Here is a 23,205-nt window from a genome sequence, read left to right as displayed (position 1 = left end):
CCTGGAGGCTAAGTGATGAGAGACCCGTTTTGTGATGAGGTGGGTTGTTGGAGCCAACGCTTGGTTTCTGAGCAGCAGAGCAATGGAGGTAAATATTTAAGCTCAGTAGAATGTTCTTGAGTGGGCAGCATTGAGCATCTCCCTGTCTCCTTTGGCCTTCCCCTCCAGCTTTTGACACTTCCTATATCCTCTCTGGCTGGCACTGCCCTTGAAGGGCTGAGCTTAAGCCACAGCTCTCGTCTTCAGAGGACCTTCTTCAGTCATATTCGTGTGTTCGGAAAGAATCGACAGCTAGAAGCAGCAGGTGGGGTTCTTCAGCCGTGCAGTGTGCTGGCTTCGCAGCTTGGGAGAGACATGTGAGAGCCCTGGTTCCTAGATTGCCCCTTGTAGATAGCTTGTTTCAAAGAAAGGAGGTAAAATTTTGCCATACATTCTTTGTCCTAGATTAAGTGACATGACCAGCATAAAACAAAGGCTCAGGTAAAATCAGATGTGAGGTGTTGGAGCCGTTTATGCCTGTCTCACGTGGGGCCCACTTCGCCCCAGCTGAGGCGCATAGGAGGCCTCTCAGAGAGCAGGGCGAGCATTTGGAACACGGAGATGCTGCCCGCGGGGAAGTGAGACAGGACCCATTAGAGAGACCCACGGAGTAGGTAACGTGGTCCGGGGATTTGATGGAAGACGTCATACTAACGGTGAATCAGTTGCTGAAGATAAAACTAGGGTTTTTTCGCTGTGGTTTTTCATAAACGTAATCTTGAAACAGTCATCCTGTTTCTCTCCTTACTGACATCTTTTTCATCTTTTTCATTTCTCTCCTTACTTTCAAATCTTTTCAAGCTTCTGCAGTTGCCTTCTGGGTTTGTGGCAATGGGACAGGAATAACTGAACTCCCTAGAATTTGTCAAGCTGACTTTATGACTTACACTATTTTTCCATCCCCACCTGTCCCAGATGTATTAGTATTATCCTTGTCGTTTTTAGCGCTATAAAGAACTGTCAGTTACCCTCTTTGCGGCCCTGAAGTTGGTGTCTTAAGATTGTTTCAGAGTGGGCGATCGGTGTTGCTTATGGGGCAGGAGGCGTGTGGCAGAAGCATTGGTGCAGCTGCAGTTATGAGAAGCCCTGCCTTGGTTCATGGTAAAACAGCAGCTCCTTGCAATTTGTGGAGCTGGTGGGGATTCTTTGGGTGGTATGTTAGGGAAACAATGGTGTAAAGCAGTTAATTTATTCCCCCACCCCAAGGATGGATGAGTGATACTGAGCCTGTAACTGAGGTATTTATTTGCTGCTATGTGCGTGTAATCTGCGGCAGTGTCTGATTTCTGTATTAAAGTTTTATTTGCAGGTCATGTGACAGGGCCTCTCCTTTTTCATTCCTAATGATTTCGAAATCAGAGCTTTTTGAAGCTGGACAGAAAGGTCATTTGTGCTGTTAAAACTGTATCTCGGAGAGGGCAATGACTCCTGTTTCCCATTTCCTTACTTCCTGTTTTGTGTTCTTTCCACTATAGTATAAGCGTGTGTGTCTCTGCTATTCTGTGACACTATAGAGACTATCCCTTGTGAGGGAGAAGGACCATTGCCATACTGACCCACCCATAGTAGTCCCTGAATAAATAAGTTTCCAGCAATTTTAGTTTCTGATGAGTGTTTAGTTTTACTGTCTTTTTTCTCTTTTAAAGTACCTTTGTTTAATTTTAATTTTCTTTCTTTTTCAGTTCAAATCTGAACATCAATGATGTCCTAGGGAATTATTCACTGACTCTTGTTGATGCGTTGGATACACTTGCAGTAAGTGTTCAGCTTTATTATTATTTTTAAAAATTAATTAAGGTATTTTGGAGTTAATTACCCTTACTTTCCCCCAGGGATGAGAATTCCAGGAAACGTGATTCTCAACATGTATTCATAGCTCTGATAGCTATTGTTTATTTTAATGAGCTTAATGCTGAGAGCAAGAAAAACATTGAAGGTTAGATGAGGGGAAATGTGATTCCCCTAAAAAAGCAGAGGAGAAAGTGTAATTGTTGGGCTTCCCTGGTGGTGCACTGGTTAAGAATCCACCTGCCAATCCAGGAGACACGGTTTCGAGCCCTAGTCCGGGAATATCCCACATGCTGTGGAGCAACTAAGCCCGTGCGCCACAAGTACTGAGCCTGCTGCTCAAGCCACAACTACTGAGCCCACGTGCTACAACTACTGAAGCCCATACTCCTAGAGTCCGTGCTCCACAACAAGAGAGGCCGCTGCAAGGAGAAGCCCGCACGCTGCAACTAGAGAAAGCCCATGCGCAGCAACAAAGACCCAGCGCAGCCAAAAATAAATTAATTAATTAATTAATAAATAAATTTTTAAAAAATGTTTTAAAAAAAAAAAGAAAGTGTGATTGTTTTGGGGGAAACCTATTTTTCTGCGGGGTTCCCCCACTATTTTATTCCTTAAAGGAACCAGTATACAGTTACTGTAGTTAAGATTTCAGAAGTAAAAGACAGGATCTCAGGATTTCAAGATCTCCAGGGGACAAGATCCCCTGAAATGTGCCCCAGCTACTGGCCCCCCAAAATCAAGTCTGAGCCCTGGTTCCAGCCCCTGCGCAGAGACCCTCTGTATAACACTCTTGTTTTATTTGCTTTCCGTGTTTTGTGGACACTACCCCCTCCAGACTTGGGCTGCCAGCTCAGGGGCAGCCTTGACGTGCTCAGCCCTTGGTTTGCTTCAAGGCAGCTGGAGACCTCTAGACAGATGAGCTAAAGCGCATGGAAGGCAGTCAGGCACCATGCACGGTTCTCATTACCGGGCTGCCGTGTGCGCTTGGCGTGCCTCACGACCCTTTGCTGTAGAGTACAGCAAGGGACTGTATTCCAGCGCAGCGCTGAAAAACTTCCTTAGTCAACATGATTCTACTACCTCTTTGCTCTCCTCCGTTGTCCGGCACACCTTTACCATAAGAGGATTTGTACTGTAGTTGATTGCAAATCCTGCATTTTAACTTTCCTTAAACAGAGTTTGAAGCTGTCAGGAGTTAGAATTGGGTAACGCTAGCTAAGTGTGCATTACAACTGTCCCAGATCTTGCTAGTAGTAGAATTACCGGAACTTGGGAAGAGCTGGAGCGGTCCTTCTAAATTCCCCTAGGCTCATGGTCTAACAGAGAGTCCGGGGTTTCGTTCTGCCAGGCTGTAGTTGCACAGCAGTTTAGTTTCCCAGTCTCTCCTTCTGAAGTGATTGCTACTCCCTGTCAGTCATGCACCATCACTGATCAAAATGTGCCCGGATGGGTGTGTTCACCCTGATTAGAGTTAACTTGTTGAGGGGACCAGAGGCTGACTCAGGCTACAAGTGTCGCTTTAAAAAAAGTCCCAAGACTCATATATAGCTTATGAAAGCACAACTTTTCCCCATGACCTCTCTCTTTTTGCCCCATTGTGTCTTTTTATCTGTCTGCCATGCTCTTGAAGTACAGAGACCTTGTCTCTGTTACAGTCACTGCACTCTGTCCACACCGCATAGTATCTGATACATGATAGGAGTGCAAATACGTGTTAAGAAAATGAATTTCTAGTAACCTGGCATTTCCCAACACAGATTCCAAGGGTGTTCTCCCTCAAAGAAGAATTCTGTTCCCAAATGAACTTGAGAAATTCTACCAGTCTGTCCCACCACTGGAGAGCCACAGTGCACACCAGCAGTTTAAAGGCTCTGAGAAGTTCTGAGAAGTAAAGAAACCCAATCCAGCTTTTCTTGAGCCTGAGTGAATGATTTCAGAGCCTCGTTACTCTGTTCCGTAGCTGTCTAAAATGGCAAATTACAATATATCGTTGAAAACTATTGGCTTCCTTTGCCTTCCTCCACATGATCTGAGATCATATCAGCCCCTGCAGCTGCGAACAGATTTTGCTGCTGGTGAACATCTGTAGGGAAACAGACCCATCTCTTGTGGTTTTCATTGTAGAACATCCGGTCTTTAAGGTGCACTTCAGGCTTATTTTTCAGGTGTTACTTCTGTTGACGTTTCCCTTTTCTTTTGCTGACATTTTAAACAAACTTTAACAGGTGTGCTTTGGAAACACTTGGACAACAGCAGTCCCTTGACTGTTAGATGCAACTTGTGTCATGATCGCATAATCTTTTAAAAAGAAGGAACCGAAAGCCAGAAAAGAAACGTCTGTACTTGCTCTGCATGTAACAGCAAAATAACAATGAGGGGGAGAAAAAGAAAAAAAGATGCACTAGATCAATAAACACTAGGAAATAAGACATACTTGAAATAAGTAGTGTCTGAATGAAATTGTTTTTTCTTGGTTTTTTTTTTTTTTTGGTGTCTTTATGATGTCATTATAGTGCCAGGATTGTCATAAAATTTTGAACAGCGTGAAAGCATTTCTATTCAGGTTATTTTATCAAATTTTATGTCCAATTTGCACTTCATATAAGAGAGAGAAGCTTGGAATGATACCATATCCACACACCCAAAATAGGAATCCTAATTCTAGAACATTTCTTACAAAGGACGTAGAGCTGGTTATTTGTATGTTTTGTTTGTTTTGAATGTCATTGGTCTTACGCTATGCTCCAAAAGATAATACCACTATTTCCCAAAGTGTTCAGACATCTGGGTAACAAGCAAGGAGTCAGTTTTCCAGATGTTTCGGTCTCCTGGGAGCTAAGCGCCCAAGCTGTCGCGTTATTTGAGGAGCAGAGGGAAAGCCATGTTTTTTGTTCCTTCAGTTTTTGGATTTATTGTTACTCATTTCAGGAATTTCCGGAACTGTAACGCCTTGCATGCTAGACAAGATGAGACAGAAGTTGAGGGAGAATGGGGCAGGACGATGAGGGCTGCTAATGATTTTATGAGGAGTTATTGACACAGTTCTGCCATTTGGAGATAGGATGCTTGAGTTTCGTGGAGATGGGCTTGCCATCTGTCCCAGAATGTGTCCTAAGAGATAACTGTGCTCTTCTACGTTTTGTGTTTCTACTCCCACGAGTGGCAAGACCACACGTACAGACGTTCAGATGAAGTGGCCCAGCTCCTGCGATCATGCAGCCTCAGTGTCACTTCAGGCCGTTGTAATGGTTTGTGTTCCTCTTTTTAAAGATAATGGGAAATTCATCCGAGTTCCAGAAAGCAGTCAAGTTAGTGATCAACACAGTGTCATTTGACAAAGATTCCACCGTCCAAGTCTTTGAGGCCACGATAAGGTAAAATAGTACATCAAACGGATTGAAGGCTGCTTTTGGGTGTGGAAGGAGAAAACTCCTGGAGGGTCTACCAGCCCCAGGGTCTAGGTAGGGAGTCCATGCAGACCTGGTGGGCACTGTGTCCCCTTTTCATCTGCTTTTGGATTGATCAAAACGGAAACAATTGCCATTTCAAACTAATTATATTTGGGGCCAAATAGAAAGACACACTGTAACGCAGGTTTAAGATAGATGTCCCTTTAAAGGAGTTTTTCATTATTTCACTTTATGTCTAGTCTCATTTCCTTCACTGTGTCCTAGGAAAACCCCTATGTATTTCTGAAGGAATCAGAGTTTCTCCTGTCACCCACCACCTGCAGAAAACCACTGCTGACCATTTGGGTCTCCCTCCCTCTCCCTCCCTCTAATGTACTGGGCTCATGTTTTATATCTTGCCTTTTTAGTTTGATAAGATTGGGACTGCTTTCCTATTCCATTTAAACTTTGAAAGTTGTATCACTGCATAACATTCCAGATATAGCATTTATTTAAAATTAAAGTTACGAAAACATTTGTTCTGAAAAATGTCACAATCTGCTTCAGCTCACTGGAGGGGGACCTGAGCTCGTGGCTGCTGAGGGACTGAGATCTAAGCTGGTGGCGCCTGCCTCTCAGCCGGGTCGTTCTCTCCTTCTCCTCCTCTTCCCCACCTTGCCTCTTGACCGGAAGTGGGAGAATTTGACGTTGCTTGGCAGCCAGAACTACAAAAGTTACTTAGTGTGTGTTGTCTTGCTCTTTTCTGTTTCTTATTTGGCTAAGTTTTTTCCCCACGTGAGAGAAACCAAGAGTAGTTTATTAATACTAAAAGGTGATATTTATTCTGGGAATGATTAGGACACTCCCTTTTGATGAGATGATGAAAACGACTAAACACTGTTACTACTTTAAGTGGGATTATTCTCAGTAGCCTCAGAAGAATGGTTTGCTTTCTCCCTTTCGATAATGCTGTTAGCTAACAATTGATCGTTTACTGTCAGGGCTGGAAAGAACTTCAGGGGGTCATTAAGTCCAGTCCCTCTGATTTCAGGCAGTGCTAAGTCCATAGGGAATTCAAGCCTGCTTCTGTCATTCTGAGCTGGATTGTACACATTTACAAGCAACGTGATTTTATTCTTCTTTTGTTCTTCCTGTCATTAGGGTCCTGGGAAGCCTTCTTTCTGCCCACAGAATAATAACTGACTCCAAGCAGCCCTTTGGTGACATGACGATTAAGGATTATGATAATGAGTTGTTGCATATGGCTCACGACCTGGCCGTGCGGCTCCTCCCTGCCTTTGAAAACACCAAGACAGGGATCCCCTACCCTCGGGTAGGTAGACGGGCGTCAACAGCACACCACCTTCCCGGATTAAAACTCTTTGTTGATGAATTTATTTGCGGGAAGGAGTGGGGCTGATGCGGAAGAGGAAAGCCATGTCCTTGAGAGAATTTGGCCCTAAATATGATAGAAATGGTTTTTAATTCATTCAGCATTTACTGAACACCTGTTGTGTGCTGGGCATACAGTGACATATTTGACTTAATCCCTCCCCTTAAGGAAGTTATGTTCCTGTGCTCAGTATTCTTTTTTTTTAAATAAATTTATTTATTTATTTATTTATTTTTGGCTGTGTTGGGTCTTCGTTGCTGCACGCGGGCTTTCTCTAGTTGCGGCAAGCGGGGCTGCTCTTCATCGCGGTGCGCGGGCTTCTCATTGTCGTGGCTTCTCTTGTTGCAGAGCACGGGCTCTAGGTGCACGGGCTCAGTAGTTGTGGCTTGTGGGCTCTAGAGCGCAGGCTCAGTAGTTGCGGCACACGGGCTTAGTTGCTCCACGGCATGTGGGATCTTCCCAGACCAGGGCTCGAACCCGTGTCCCCTGCATTGGCAGGTGGATTCTTAACCACTGCACCACCAGGGAAGCCCTGTGCTCAGTATTCTCAACCCTTTTTGCAAGTGGGATTTATATCCCCTGCTGCAAAACAGTGGGGGCAATTTGTCTTCATTTCTGACTTGGGTCCATTTCCCCACATGTACGCTGTAGGAGCTCAGCGAATGTTCTTTTGAACATTTCATGTGGATCTTTCAAATAAAGCCTGTACAGACCAGTAAGTTAGCTGCTGATTTAAATGCAAGGTCTGGAAGGAGATTCTATCTTTGTGGTATCTGATTTACTGAGTCCAGAACCCCTCTGAGAGTTGAGTCAGCCTTTGGGTCACCAACCAGTGGAGAATTGCCAGACCACTGAGCCTCAGTGATGAAACAGGCTGTCACTTTCTCGCTGGGTTCCTTTCTCTCGCAGTCCAAGATTTGTTAACGTTTGCTGAGCAGGACTGAGTTCATAGCAGCTCACTTAAAATTTCTACGTGATTCCACAGCTTGCCTTTGTCCCCAGTGCCAAAGCCTGGTGCTGCGTAACCATGAAGAGAACCTGCTGGAAAGAGGCAGATTAGTGAATAGCATTATAATGATTCCCCCGAGACTTGCTCTTATTAATAACACAGGGCTCTGGTGTTCGTACTGTCTTGTTTGTGTCTTAAACTTACTCCCATTTTCCTTTTGGATGTAAAGTGGGAGGCGGCGGGCTGACTTCCCCCGTGGTGAGCTTGGTTCATTAGTGGAGTGTGGTCGCTGTGACCCGGTCTTCTAGCCCTGTGGGCTCCTTGACTTCTGCCACAAGCCCTTTGTCTCTTCCTGTCCCCAGGTGAACCTAAAGACAGGCGTTCCTCCTGACAGCAATAATGAGACGTGCACGGCCGGCGCTGGTTCCCTGCTGGTGGAATTTGGGATTCTGAGTCGACTGCTGGGGGATTCCACGTTTGAGTGGGTGGCCAGGCGAGCTGTGAAAGCCCTTTGGAACCTGCGGAGCAACGATACGGGGTTGTTAGGTGTGGGGCACCTGTGAGGCCCTTGGCACTGCGCACATCGCCCCCTTTCCTTTCCTCTTCTCTGGGGCCCCCCCCTCCTTTCCACTCCTTCTTCCTTGTACTATTGAACCTGAAAATTGACAACTCAGAGGGAAGGGCCCTCCCTCAGTGTCTGCCACATCTGATTTCTCCGTGTGACTTTTCACTTAGAGGGAGGCTGGAAGGTTGATGGGACAGAATAATGCTCTCCTATTTGAGGGCTCCCTTCTGATCTGAATCCCTTGGCATATTCCACTTGAAAGTAATTGTTAAATGCTATAAAAAGAACTGCCTCGGAGGCAGATTATATTGCTTCAGTATAAGGTTCCAAAGATAGGAAGTTAGAGTTAACTGGTAGAGTGACTTTCTCCTTTTAAAAAATCTCGGCTTGTGGTAGTAGGTTAAAAGCCCAGATTAAACCTGTATTAGATTTTATTTTTTTCCCTTGAGAATTTTGATCAAGATGTTATTAAAAAATTATTACGGAAAATTTCAAACATATCAAAGTAGGAAAAAGTATAATGAATAATGAACCCCTATGTACTCCTTATTTATCTTCAATGATTATCAGTATTTTACTAGCTCAAGATGTTATTTTAAAATAGGTTGTTTGCCTCTTGTAACTATCTAATTTTGAGAAATATTTTCTTTTTGTCTTCGGGAAGGAGCTGGATTGGTGGTCCTGGAGCCTAGAGTGTCATTGCAAAAGCGCTGCTTTTTAGAAGTGATCTTCGATTACTCTTCCTTAAGTTCTTCAATTCATTTACAAATTTGTTGTATTTAACAATAACAGTAGAAACAAAATAGTCACCCCGTCACCCCATTACCAGTGTCACCCAAACTGTCAACTTTAAAATTTTCCATAGGCCCTTGCAGCCTGTCATGTGCAACTTTTATATACTTTCAAATTATAATATAGATATTTTTATCCTGCCTTTCATTTGGCAAATCATGCAGGTGGTTTCAAGTTATCTTGTTTTCACAGTTATTGCCTTTAAAATCTATATGACAGTCCATTAACTCTTCTGATGTTGGACATTTGGATTATTTTTGTTTTTCTTTTTTTTTTTTCCATTTTACAGGTAATGTAAATTATGTAATTCATCATTCTCTGATGAACAACACCCTTTAGGCTTTTGAAGTGCATTGTCAATCTGGAAAAGCAACACGACAAACCTATTTTTCTTGTGCATTAAATGTTTTCCCCATTTTTGTGTCCGTGTTGAAACACTGTATGCTCGGGAAGCTCGAGCCACCCATGCTGCTGATAGGACTGATAAAGACGTGAGGGCCACGCATTCATCCCTCCTCTTTCCTGTGAGGGACGAAGGTGCTGAGGAGCAGAGGGGCTGAAGTAGGAGGTCCCCCTGCCCGCCACCCGGGCCCTGACGAGCTTGCTTGTTTTCACAGGCAATGTTGTGAACATTCAGACGGGCCATTGGGTCGGAAAGCAGAGTGGCTTGGGTGCCGGACTGGACTCCTTCTATGAATACCTCTTGAAATCTTACATTCTCTTTGGAGAAAAAGAAGACCTAGAAATGTTTAATGCTGCATATAAGAGTATTCAGAACTACTTAAGAAGAGGGTATGTCTCCTCACCATCTCTCTTACTCTCCCGTCGAGCAAATAGAATGTATTGTGAAATGCTCGTTATTTTTCTCAACATAGATTCACAGGGTCTTTGGGTCTCTGCCCTCATTTTACTGCCTCCTAGTTGTTTGTTAGTCATTTGAGGGGGTGGTGAAGAGGTGTATTAGCTATTTACTGCTGCGTAACAAATTACCCTGAAACCTAGTGGCTTAAAACAGCAAACATTATCTCACCCATTTTCTGAGGGTCAGGAAGCCAGGAGCAGCTGGGCTGGTCCAGGGGCTCTCACGAGGTCATCCACAAGCTACTGGTAAGGGCTGCAGCCTTGTCACAGCGCAGTCAGGGCTGGAGGGGCCCCTCCCAGGCTTCAGTTCTTCACGTGCTGTGGCTGGAGGTGTCAGTTCCTTGCCATATGGGCCTCTTTGTAGGCAGCTCATGGCAGCTGGCTTCCCCAGAATGAGTGATCTGAGAGAGAAGGAAAGAGAGCCACCAGAATGGAAGCCATATACCTTTATGCCCTAATCTCAGAATGACAACCAGCACTTCTGCCGGGCGCTGTTGGTCACACAGACCAGGGCTGATGTAGTCTGTGAGGGTACTGCACGAGGGTGTGACAGCCAGGAGGCAGGGGTCACTGGGGGCCACCTGGAGACTGGCTGCCACAAGGAGTGACACATCCCTCTGTTTCGCTGGTTTTATTTGCACATAGAGCTGTAATGCGGCACAGTTGTTTTGGTTCTTTCACTTTCTAAAGAAGTTGGGATTGGTCTTTATACTTGATGAGAGAAAGGGTAGTTACCACCTTTTTTTCCCCTCTGTGTTTGTTTAAAACAGCTTTGTTTCCCGCTTGTCAGTTGTGCATTCAGGATGGCAGAAGATAAGTGCCATTCGAAGCTGCAGCGGCTTCGACCCTGGTGCCACCTCTGTCTTCCCTGGGTCTTCCCTTGTGCACATGTGTGTGTTAAGTGGCCAGTGCAAGTGATAGCTACTGAGTTGCCTGCCCATTTCTACCCTAGCTGTTGTAGGATCATTCAAGTGATGTGTTTTAATAAGAGGCTGTTTGGACAGAGTTCAGTCCTTTTCAATTTTTAAAGCACGTAAATTTACTAAATTAGTAGTAATCCCGGAGCTTCTTGCCCTGAGGTGTTCCTCCAGGCCCATGGTATAGGATTTTATTAGAGAAGAGACTCTTTTTTTGTGCAGAAATAACCAGACTTCCCCACTCAGGTCAAAACTGACCCATGCTATATACCAAATTACGTGGAAGTATTTCTCAAACCTGATGTCAAAGTGCTTTCTGCAAAATGCAGTGAAATCCCAACGTGTTACCATGGCTGAGTTTAGAACTTTTATCCTTTGGTAAGTGTCATCTTATGCTAGAGTCTTGTATTGAGAGGTAGAGGCAATCTGTCTCCAAAGGTTTAAAGAATGAGTTAGGAGAAAAGGTTAATATGTTGATTCCATTTAAGTGAAGCTGCCAGGGGCTGCTGGGAGAACAGAGCTGGAGCTGTTTCTCTTTCTTCCCCTTTGACCGCTCTGCTTGGCTCCTCAGTCGGGAAGCCTGTAACGAGGGAGAAGGGGACCCGCCCCTCTACGTCAACGTGAACATGTTCAGCGGGCAGCTGATGAACACGTGGATTGACTCTCTGCAGGCGTTCTTCCCAGGACTGCAGGTATTTCGCAATCCTGTTTGCTAAGAAAAAGCAGTCATTGGAAAGGGCTTTTTTCCCCCCTCTGTTTTCTTTTTATGGTACCAGAACATTCTCTGGCTCCTTCAGATTTGGGAAGTGAATAGCACAGTACGTCCCCATCATTCTCTTTGGAAATTACTGCACACTAAGTCAGTGCAAAGCCATGCCAGAAGAGTAACGGCGTGTGATTTTTGGATGGTTCATGTCTCAGTTGTCTGTTTCTCGTTCATGAGTACAGCTAGCCTCTTGTCCTATGCAGTTCTCAGGGCTTTGGCATTGATGGCCAGATGAGGGGTTGGGGGGGTCTGTCTGGGATGCTCCTTTTGGGTTGGTTTTGTCTCTAGCTACGTTTGTAGGTCAGATGACCAGTTGGGGGAGGGGGGAGCCCAGGGCCTGTGTCACGTCTTGCCACTCTGAGAACAGTGACTTAGCCTGGTGACCTGCGCCTTCCCTGTAGGTTCTGATAGGAGACGTGGAAGATGCCATCTGCCTGCACGCCTTCTACTACGCCATATGGAAGCGCTACGGGGCCCTCCCCGAGAGGTACAACTGGCAGCTGCAGGCCCCCGACGTGTTCTTCTACCCGCTGAGACCCGAGCTGGTGGAGTCCACGTATCTCCTCTACCAGGTACTGGAGTTTGTTGAGCAGTAGTTTGTGTTGAAATGCTGGGAAGACCTGTAGCAGTTGGTTCGTAGGGAACACTTGCTGACAGGTGGGGAATTGTGTTGTTTCACAGCGACCGTTAGAGTGACTGCCGGCCCAGAGCCTTGTTAGCGCTCAGTGTCTGTCCTGGTTGCACGGGACGGGGAAGACGTCTGCGGTCATGTACGCGTTTGCCCTACATTCTGCAAAGCTGACTTGTATCTTTACTGCAGGGCTTCTTTCTCACACCCTTCAGTCAAGAGGAAGATTTGGTACTCTCTGTTTTCCAAATTTATTTGACCAAAGAACTCTTGTTGGGGGATGCATTTCTGTCCTCATGTACTGTGGAACCCTGGTCTGTGTAAAGTATTCAGATAGAAAAATTATTTTTCTTAGTTGGAAAGGGAATCATCTGGGATTGTCTGAGTGCCTACTTTTGTTTAATCCTTCAAAAAAACATACAGTGTTCCTCTTTTGTGAAATTACTTGAATGCCAGAGGAAATGTCACTTTAACTGTGAAGAATCTTCTCCCCGACGGTTTAAGGCCGATATTTATACCTCTGTGCGTGCCATACGTATATACACATCGAGAGCTGTCAGCCATGCGCAAATTCAGCAGCACGAGCTGCTCACTTTCCAAGAAGCTGGCCCTCCGTGCGTTCGGCAGACGCGTGTAGTGGGCAAGCCCTCGCGAGGAGATCTGATGAGCTCTGGTAGTAGGATTAGTAGTTTAGATTTATTCCATATTTTTTTTTAGCACCGAATCCTTGCCATTTGCTTCTGAAAAAGGGAGAAATCCTGTGCAACTGGTAACTGACCTCAGGTGTAGAGAGACCTTGTGAGTTGTACGTAAGCTCTCAGGGGTGGAGAGGTAGCCTCTGATTTTGCCTCCCGGATCCCAGATCCCAGGGTAGAGTCCGGCCACTCACGCTCCGAGGGTGACAGACTCGGGTGCTGGCTGAGTTCTCCTCTTAAGCTTAGGTCTGTTGCCTTTGGGTTTGTGCCTCTTTGTTTCCGTCACTGCTTCTGTCTTCTTGCAGCTTCTTCCTCATATTGACTATTTTCTTAGAATCCAGAGAGATCTTCGGCTTTATAGCCTTGCCTTCTGAAGCGGCGCCCTGTGCTCTCTTAATCCAGAGGCAGCTGACCCTGTGGTCGTTTGCTTTTGCTGCTGCGCGGTTGGCACTGGGCACGAATTATAGGTGATCCCCAACTTTCAAACTAGTTTTGGGATAAAAGTCTCCTCTTCCCAGAGAATTTTTTTCTTCCCCTAACAAAACCATCTATGAGCATGTGACAGAAGAGGAAGCAAGCCAGGGACTGAGTTCCTAGGGTGATTAGAGAGCACAGCATGTGGAGGCCTCTTTAGATACTTTGAGAGTCTTCTCGTCCCCTGGCCCTCCTCACGGTGCTGTGGATGGAACGGGGGCAAAGTCCTGTTTCCCTGTGCTCGCAGCTTAAGTTTCTAGTGAGTTCTAAGGCAACAAAGAAACTGGATTTGTTCTCAGATATGGGACTGTCAGTGAGGCGTTGTTTCATTTCTCATCATGATGGGGATCAGGAGAGCCAAAGGCAGGGAGTTGATCTGCCCTGGGGCAGATCTTCTCGCCCCCCCATTCAAGTTAAGCAGGTTGGAGGTGCGCTTTGATGTGAACTGACAGAACACCTTAATCCTGTAACATTCACGACCCTTCAGGATAAAGTGAACTGGCCCGTGCCTTCCTTGGGACGGTGACTCATCTCCGCGGGACCATCCTGCAGTCACCGCCATGTGTGTTGACGGCATGTCTTCCAGGCCCCCGCTGGATCACATTCTCTCGTGTTCTCTCTAGGCAACCAGGAATCCCTTCTACCTCCATGTAGGAATGGACATTCTGCAGAGTCTGGAAAAGCACACAAAAGTCAAGTTAGTTTTCTAAGTTCCTTCCTTCTTCTGTTGGCCACTTGTGATTTCTTTTGAGTTGTGCTGAGGTGATATTATTCTATTTTGCACTTTACTTTTTAGAACAGGTCATTAATGTTAATTTTGTAGGGAAATTGCTTACTTCTTGTGTAGTAGAACCTGCCCATTATAGTGGGAATTAGAAATGTTTTTTCACCTTTATTCCTGTAGGGTTCCAGCAGACTATATGAGCTCTTTTTAAGTAACTTATTTCCCCTGTTATACAAATAATATATATACTAAAAAGTTTAGGGAATATAGAAAATACAGAGGTAGAATATTATCACTGTAATCTCCATGTGCAGAGATAACTACCATCAGCATTTAAGTGTATAGTTTTATATTCTTTTATATATTTATATATAAATATATAATGTGTGTATATATGTATATCTATAAAAATTCTATTTCAGTTTTGCGATGTGCTTTTTTTACCTAGCTATAATATCATGAGTATTTTCTTACAAAATACTGTCTTAGACTATCAAATGGTTAGTCAGTCTATACAAGTATTGGGACACGAAATTTAAATCAGTCCTTTTGAGTTTGTTGCCAGTCATTTTCTTGGTGTCCTGTTATGCTTTTGGCAAATACTCTCCTCCGCCCCCATCCCCCTTCCGCCACCATTAACCTGATGATTCGGCAGCCAGACCACTTTTTAATGAAGTTTGCAGACAATCTAGGCTGAAAAAGGACAGCCCTTAAACCTGCCCTAATTTGTTTCTCACGTGGTGTTTGATCCCTTGGTTGTTCTGTTAATAGGCTACTTCTGCCTCTTAAGTTAATAAGCAGGTGCGAAGGAGCAGAGGTGGGACTCACGGATGATTGTTTCGCAGGTGTGGCTACGCTACGCTGCATCACGTCATCGACAAGTCCACAGAGGACCGGATGGAGAGCTTCTTCCTCAGCGAGACCTGCAAATACTTGTATCTGGTATGTGTGTGGTAAGATTAACCCAGGAAGGGCTCCATCCTGCTGACAGCAGGCACTCCTCTGCCTTCCATCTGACATACACCGCCAGGCGCTGCCCCAGGCTGGACGTCTCGCTGGCCCGGGGGCGCGGCGCTGTCGGAGCAGAGGCACGTCGCTGTCTGCTCCGTGGTTCCTGACCTCGTAGAGGAGGCACTGCCGAGTGCACACACAGACACACTTCGGGTTGCACGTTGTGTGAAGCACAGGTGACGGTTCCTGGGGGACCCTCGTTAGCGTGGAGGTCACGAGGCTTCCCTGAGGAAGACCGCAGAGCCTCAGCTCTTACTTCCCCTGACCTGGGCGCTCTCGGTGAGACCCATAGCCCGGCCGGCTCTCTGTCCGTACACACATCCTCGCGTGTTTAGGGAGAGACTGAATTTTTGGACCTGGAAGGAGCCTTCGGGAACATCTAGTCGGTGTTCATTCTTCCCCTCAGGCGACTGGCCGGGCTTCTCGGGCTGACGACGTGGCAGAGCCGAGGCTTGAGCCCTGGGCCCAATTCCTCGTCCGGTGCTCTTTCCGCTTGGCTGCTTGGCCACGGGCGTGCACGGCATCTGCGTCGTGCACCTGGCCGCTCTCCTCCCCTCTGTCACGGGCTTGTACGGCTACACGCAAAAGAATACTTTCTCAGGGCTCAGAGGGTCGGGATTTCCTGGCGGGGAAACAGCGTGGAGAACTTAGGCCGAGATCCAGATATCCATCAGTAGTGATAGGTTTGTTTTATCTAGTTCAGTGGTCCCCGAGCCCCGGCGTCGGCTGGATTGGAGTCACACTGTTAAGATAACAGCCATGTTGAATGGGAGTCTTCAGAAGCAGGCTCAGGAGCCTGTAATGTTGACAAGTGCCTCTAATGGTCCTGCACAAAGCCGGGTTTCGGAAGCCCCGGTCTGTTCCCCTCAGACGACGCTGCTGCTGGTGCTGCTGGCGTCACTTCTTGTGGCAGGCAGGGGAGTGCCCGCCCGCTGGCCGCGTGGTCCCGCCACCGGGTCCTGTGGGCGCCGAGGTCCCCCCACACTGCGCGGCGCGGCCGGTCGGGTCGGCTGCCGAGAGCCTGGCGGGCATCCCGCCCGGCAGCCGTGGGGTCCGGGCTGTTCACGGGGCCAGTTCTGGGGCGAATGAATGGAGGAGACCCCCAGGGTGTTCCCGGGGAAAGAACTCAGGGTCACGGCAGGTGGCGGAGGGGGAGGGCCCGGGCCGACCCTGTTTTCCTCCTGGGAGCCGTGTGAACACAGAGCAGCTGTGCCGAGTGTTCTTCCTCGTTTGTAAAATACCCGAGGTGCCTGTGAGGTTTCCTCCGTCTCTTAAGAGTTCTGCGTTCTTCCTCACGCATCGTTTACCGCACGCCTGGGTTAGAGGTTCTCTCTAGATGCCCCCGCTGCGCCCTCCTCCACCCCCCACGCCCGCTGCTGGAGGAAGGACTGCCTGGGGTGCCCTGTGCCCTCAGAGCCCGCGCAGGAGTGCGCCACGCGGTGGCACGTGCGTCAGGCCCTGGGGACCTGGTGAAGGATAAACCACGGACCTCCTTCTCTCCGGGCTTTTCCAGTTTCGGGCCTAGGTGTGTGTGAGCTGAGGGTAGTTCCAGGATTGCAGCGCCGGAACTCTCCGGGGAGCGTGGGGGCATCTCGGGCTTTTGCAGATCAGTGGCGCTTGGCTCTTAGCCCGGGCTTTCTCATCTCTAGGTCTGGGCAGGATTGGGGAAGTCCAGGCGTCGGAGTTTCAACACAACTGGGGACTCCGCCCCGCAGCCTGAGTCGGCCTGAGAGCCGAGCAGGCTCTTGTCCCTAAGTAGTCTGAACTCAGCCGCCCTATGAGTTGGTTCCAAACCTGCTACAATTGTATCTGTTTTCTTTTCTTTTTTCTACTAGCTCTTTGATGAGGAGAATCCAGTACACAAATCTGGAACCAGATACATGTTTACAACTGAGGGACACATTGTATCTGTGGATGAACATCTTCGGGAGTCACCCTGGAAGGAGTTCTTTTCTGAAGAGGGAGGGCAGGACCCAGTGGGAAAGTCCGGGCACAGGCCTAGACCTCATGAGCTAAAAGTCATCAACTCCAGCTCCAATGTAAGTTGCTTTCTCCAGGGGTGGTTCGCAATTGGAGGAAGAGAAAACACGACTCATCACGTTATCATCCAGAGTTCCTGACGGAATATTCATGGCACACTTGGGTTGGGTAGTTTGAGAAGAGTTTCAGAAAGAGGCCATTTCTGTAGCTATAGATAAGACCCTGAAATTTATATTAGGCCATGGAGTGTAGATGAAGCGAACAAAGCGTGATTGAGAGGAAAGGGAAAAACAGTTAGAAGGAGAGATGATAATCATAGCCAACATTTATTTATAGAGCTTACCACATGCTAAGCACTGTGCTAAATGCCTAAGTATGTTAACTTCTCATAGCAGCCCTGTGAGGGGTAGGTGTTGTAATATCCCTACTTCACAGACAGAAAAAGGGAGGCACAGAGAGGGTCAGGTGACACGGTGGAGCCGCGTGGTGGAGCCCGGATTTGTACTGAAGGAGACACTTGTCTGATAGACTCGATTCCATTGTGCCGGGCACCGGGGATGCAGGCCGGTCAGAGGGGTCCTGGTGCTGGATGGGCCCAGGGCCCAGTGTAGAGACCGGTTCCCCCCAGGTGCTTGTCAGTAGGAGGCTGTGTGAAGTGCTGTTGAAACACCCAAGAGGGAGGAATCATTCTGCCAGGAAAACAGGAGGGCCTCACTCAGGAGGTTGCCTCTCAGTAGCTCCTGGAATGCTGAGGGGGAGCTTCCCAGGAGGGACGCTCTGGCAGGAGGCACAGCACCTACAAAAAACACGAGTGGGGGGCAGTGGGACCAACTGGAGAACCTGTCAGTCTGGATCTTGCAAAGATGAGGAGCAGGGCGTGTGAGTTCAAGTATAGAGCGGCGAGAAAATGTTTCTTTGAGTAAGAGCATGAATATATGTGGAAACTTTCCAGACAGCATGTTTGGTTCTCACCCTTGAATCCCCTTTGAGAGAGAGAAAAGAAAAAAAGCCTTTAATTTAAAAAAATAAGTAAATAAATAACACTCTTAAGCATTTAGGTTTTAGCTGTGGATGAGAAGAGCAATAGACTCAGAAAAACAACAGTATTTTCAAGTAGCTAAAACACTTCTTTTTGCGATTCTGGGTGGATTAAGGACCCAAGGGATGCAGGCTTTAGTCCCGGCCCCTCTTCACGTGGGTGCGTGTCTTTTAGCCTCCCTGGGTTTCCATTTCTTCACCTGTGAAGTGAGGAAATTAAATTACATCAGTGGTCCTCAACTGGAGGTGACTTTGCTCCTCAAGGGACATTGGGCAATGTCTGGAGACAATCTTGGTTGTCACAGCCGGGGCTTAGGGGCGGGGGGCGTATAGCGGGGGAGCCCAGGGATGCTGTTGACCATCCTGCAGTGCGCGGGACAGGCCCCAAGTGTTGACAGTGCCAGGATGAGAAACCCCAGGGGAGGTCATCCAGTCACATCTCAGGAATTAACACATGGCGTCTTAACTCAAAATTCAAATTGTCCCTCATTTATTTTCTTTCTAGTGCAATCGTGTTCCTGACGAGAGGCGATATTCCCTGCCCTTAAAGAGCGTCTACATGCGACAGATTGACCAGATGGTTGGCTTGATTTGATCTGCTCTCCCCTGTGTGGCCTCATCTGAAACTGGACCTCAAACAGCTGAACCCAGGCTAGGCCGAGACCCAGTCCGAAGTGGAGGAGGATAGGAGTCTGGCCGTCCACGATGGTGTCGGAATCTCTGTGCATCTCCCCAGCCACATCTGGTAGATTCTTGGATACTTCAGCGTTTCTCTTCTGTTCAATAAAATGCCCTGTTTGTCTTAAGGATATACTTTGAAGTGAGAAGGTACTTAGAAGTTGGCTTCTTACGACGTGCTGATGTTACTGTGCACCGTGGATGGGCCTCTTTGGCTGGATCTTCAGACCTTCCTACTTCGGAATCCATCGAGTCTTCTCTGCCGGCGCTTGCGTGACTGCAGCCTGGCGACCTCTCTGCCAGAGGACTGTGAATGAATTTCTGTGCAACAGGGCCTGCGGTTCCCCTGACATCCCTATGTACTGCATTTTGTCATCCTCTCTCTCTTATTGGATAATTGGGCTGTCTCCCAGGTCTCCACCCACGATTGTCGGTCACATGGGGAAAAATCATCCAGTTATGCATTTGCGCCCCATGCAATCGTCCCGGTGTTACAGATTATTTGCTCACGAATTTATCTGAATTCTAACAGGCAGTCTCTTAAGTTGTCGCCTCACCGTTTAAGAGCTTAACAGGTAGATCTTTTGGATGGTGTTCTACATTTATTGTGAACTCACCTGAGGATCTCCCATAGTTTCAGAACCAGGTGCCTTTTAAGGGAGAGAAAAATACCTATGATCATCTGAGCTTTCATCTGTCTTACATTTACTAACCAAGGATTATCAGTTCCGACCATGTTTGGGTTGGAATTGTTTCGTTTTTGTTTCCTGTGTCTAGTGCCAATCAACTAAGTCAGGGAGAAAGACATGATCAGATGACTTTCTGGCATCCTTGAGCCGTTTCTCTGTGTAATGCAGGCTTTTGATGAGTGCCTTATACTCTTTAGGTTTGGGCCACTGGATGTCACAGCTGCTGCTATGATTTTAACAGCCTTGTTTTGTATTGCTGCATGGTGTGACCACAGCGAAAGGGGCATGGGATGGATATCAGGTAGGTTCTGGAAACTTCTTGGCCAGTCCTTGCCTTTCAACCTGATATTTTAAGCAAGCATGTATAAAGAGGAAGTTGTGCTAAAACGCCTTTTTTCTTTGTTGGTATTATTTCCTTAGTGAGCACGGAACTGTGTCTCTTTGAACTTGTGCAGAGGGCTCAGAGAAAGCAGAGGTGGGTTTGAACCCTGAGCTTTGGCTTCCCTGTAACGTCAGAGGTTGAAATGAACCTCAATAGAAAGGGTTAGGAAGTCTCTTAAAAACCTCCAATTTCACCTGTCGTGTGGCTCACCCGTCACTGCTAGGATATTTCAAATGATTTTATTTTAGTCTTTTTAAAGCTAGAAAGGAATGCTGTGTAAGCCATTGCATTTTCAGTCAAAAGGGAAGAATTTTATTCTTCTTGAAAATTTGTGTTGCTGTTTTTAAAATAGATATCTAATTCAGTTCTTTGAGGTTTTTAGAAGAGGGGTTTTCAGTAATAAATGTCACCTCTGTCTTTTAAACATTTACTGTGCAAATGTTTTAAAGGAAAGAAAGAATCAAATGCTTCTATTTTACATTTTTTCTTCATTTCGGAAGCATTCTGTTGATCAACATTGTCTCATCTACTGAACAGAAAATCTTCTTTGAGAATACTATATATATTTAAAATATTCTCATTGCCTCAGTGAAACCAAAATATCCCCTTTTAAATACACACACGTGCATGAGCCTCGCTGCACCTTTTCTCCAGGTGAACCAAGGTGGGACTATAAATGAGCTGTTTGGGAGAACGGGGCACCTCAGGGAAGAAAGTGGGCCCTTTGTGATCACGCTGTTATGTTATCGCACCCCAACGTGCCCCCTCCTCTGGGCTCAGGTACCCCATCTCCCTCCCGCTCTGGAACAGGGGCCTGGGCCTGAGTGCCACAGAGGCACCTCACGACTACAGGCTGACCTGAGACGTGTTTTGTATTAAGTCTCAGACCTTCTTGGCTTCCAGGCACTGGACTGGTACCAGTTGTGAGTCTGAGGGTGAGCGACCCATTCTCACCCTGCTGGCTGAGCTTCCAGACTGCCCAGTCTAGAGTTAGATGCCGTGTAGGCAGTGACTAGATGCCAGAATGCCCGTCTCGTGGCTGGTTACAGAGAAGGTCCTTCGAGCCACGTTCAAGACGTGCTTTCTCTTTGAAGGTCAGAGTGTCAACAATTGTGATACATCCTTCAGGGTCTTTGCTGTTTCTTCTGTTCTGTGTCGTGAGAGATCAGGAAGGTGAGGGCTGAGGAGGGGAGCATCAGGGAAATTGCCTTGTGATTTGCCCTAGGAGCACCCTGATTCCAGACACTCCATATGCTTTGGAACAGCTGACAGCTTGCTCCATCCTTGCGTTCCTGTGTGTAGCTAGTGTCTAGACTCCGCTTTGGTTCACACGATGAAAGTGGTTTTGCTAAAGCTTTGTGGGAAGCTGCCTTATAGCTACCTTTGTGGGTGGAGTCTAAACCTCCCACCAGAGAGTTCTCAGTTGTTCCAGGGCAGGCTTCGCTGGCTGAGATGCTGTGACTGAGGAGCTCCATGTCCTGGAGGAGGAGGTGACGAAGGAAGTGTTTGCTAGCTCTCCGATTGTCCTGGCCTTGGTGGAAGTCCGGCTTCCATGTTCAAATCTTCCCTTCAGAACTTCCAAATCTTCTGTCAGAACTCGCTCTGTGTGACTGCTCTGTGCGACTGAATCCCCAGGTTCTGAGGCTGTCCTGGATCGTGGGGCGTGTGCACACCAGTTCAATAGTTTTCTGTGTGTTTATGCGCCAGGGTGGTGTCTGTGCAGATGGAAATTAGCTCCCTGGCTGGGTACGTGCAATCTGAGGGTCTCAGCTTGATTCCTCTCTCGCCTCCCTGCTGTGTCCTCCACCAAAGAAAAACAGCCCTCTCAGCTATTTTCTTAGCTCAGTCTACTGAATGATTACAAACTGTAATCCTTCACTTTGGATTTTGTAGAGAAAACATCAGAAATTCTTTTTTTCTAGCGGTCTTTCTTTTTGCCGACTGCAAATTTAATGCTGGCGACCAGGTCGGGCTGGATGATTGCCCCAGCCCTAGAGAGGCTGAGCAGGGACTTTAGAAAAAAAAAAAGTCTTGATCTTTCTTTCCTTTTCCATTCCCAGACATCCAGCTCCTTCCCTAGTGCCTGTTCCTGCAGGGCAGGGACTCTTGTGAAAGTGAGAAGGTGAGTCCGCTGGGCTGTGTGTCCCCAGGTTTTGCAGGGCTCAGGGGTGCGGTTCCCACTTGAATTTACATGTGAATCTGGCGAGAATGTTAAGTACCTGTGGACCTTCCTGATTTGTTACCCCCCTTCCCTCTTACTGAGAGGCAGAGAAATAATATTTTTAAAGGTATTTTGTTTTAGTTTTAAATAGCAAAACACAGGCTGCATTTTTATTTATTATGCGCAAGAAAGATAAATATGTTTTTACACACACAAAAAAATCTAGAGTTGGAAACTCTGGGAAAACCTATTGAAATATACAAATGCTTCTGTCTGTAACGTGCAATATGCTTTGCAACTATAGATGATATTTTATGTTTAATCTGTAAATAAGAAATGTATTTAAATTAAAAGGGAGCTTTTTGTAAAAGGACCAAATGTTCTTTTATAAATGTACTACGAAATATCTTGCTCTTTGAAATGTATTAGGATTTTTATGAGTAATTTTTATTAAAAGATTCTTTTTTTTTTGAGTTGTCATTTTGTTCCTCCTTTATATACTCACACATACACGTTATATAGAGGATAAACAGGGGAGCAGAGTCTATAAAACAGGATGAATAAAAACTTTATTTTGTTTTTTTACAGCTAAGCCCTGAGTAATACCACTTCAGGCTTGTCTGTCATACCTTCATTTAACCGTCCTTCACGTATGGGTCAGAGCCACTTTTAATGACCTTTGTCCCATCGCTACCCTCTTCACCTTAGCCTCCTTTCTCCCAGGCCTGACTCACTCTCAGTTCTTGCTGCCATTTACCTGAGTCTCTCTAGAGCCTGGAAGCAATTCTTGGTGTTATCTTAAGCAAGGCAGTTCCTTTCTCCTAACTTTTTACAGGTTAAGATGGGATTAATAGTCCAGGGGAAGCACGACCCAGGAGGGTTTCAGAGGGATGGCCTCCGTGCCAACTGCTGCCTGAATCTTGATGGGACCTTGAAGGAGATTGCTGATTCTGCCCCTGTGACATCCTGGTGTCCCAGCTCTGTGTCATTGCAATTTTGATGGGGCTTTATAAAAACCCTGAATTGCAACAGGGTGAAGGGCAGTCCCGAGTTTGGAAGCACCTGCTGATCTCAGAACACATGCCACTGTAAGGCAGGGTGAGTGTGTGTATGAAGTCCCATGGGTTTGTAATCCTCTTGACTTCAAGTCCAAGCAGGCGCAGTATGCCAGCGGACAGCTGAAGAGCCATAGATCACGCCTCAGCCCCGCCTTCCCTCTCCAAGATGCAGAGCCCTGGTAGCTGGAGCCCTCGGTCAGCTGTGGGGCGAGTGGCCTGGATCAT

General features: G+C 46.8%; 1 protein-coding gene across 4 annotated transcripts in view; it reads left to right on the top strand.

The window, feature by feature from the left end:
- EDEM1 (ER degradation enhancing alpha-mannosidase like protein 1) overlaps nucleotides 1-22,395 on the top strand; it is a 28,193-nt gene extending 5,798 nt beyond the window's left edge. For 2 of the 4 annotated variants that reach the window (XM_082345758.1, XM_082345759.1), the window contains 11 exons: nucleotides 1,722-1,794; nucleotides 5,101-5,204; nucleotides 6,381-6,552; nucleotides 7,924-8,107; nucleotides 9,536-9,710; nucleotides 11,268-11,388; nucleotides 11,864-12,034; nucleotides 13,883-13,956; nucleotides 14,829-14,925; nucleotides 16,830-17,033; nucleotides 18,518-22,395. In XM_082345758.1, coding sequence (XP_082201884.1) covers nucleotides 1,722-1,794; nucleotides 5,101-5,204; nucleotides 6,381-6,552; nucleotides 7,924-8,107; nucleotides 9,536-9,710; nucleotides 11,268-11,388; nucleotides 11,864-12,034; nucleotides 13,883-13,956; nucleotides 14,829-14,925; nucleotides 16,830-17,033; nucleotides 18,518-18,607 — 1,465 coding nt within the window. In that variant the 3' untranslated portion in view covers nucleotides 18,608-22,395. The remainder of the gene's footprint in view (nucleotides 1-1,721; nucleotides 1,795-5,100; nucleotides 5,205-6,380; nucleotides 6,553-7,923; nucleotides 8,108-9,535; nucleotides 9,711-11,267; nucleotides 11,389-11,863; nucleotides 12,035-13,882; nucleotides 13,957-14,828; nucleotides 14,926-16,829; nucleotides 17,034-18,517) is intronic. The other 2 variants (XM_082345760.1, XM_082345761.1) reach the window with 1 other exon arrangement.
- Nucleotides 22,396-23,205: the final 810 nt, after the last annotated feature.

Source organism: Balaenoptera borealis, assembly GCF_965194805.1.
Source record: "Balaenoptera borealis genome assembly, chromosome: 12".
NCBI classification, from domain to species: Eukaryota; Metazoa; Chordata; class Mammalia; order Artiodactyla; family Balaenopteridae; genus Balaenoptera; species Balaenoptera borealis.
The sequence above is the reverse complement of the archived record's forward strand: the minus strand, read 5'-3'. Positions and strand labels throughout refer to the sequence as shown.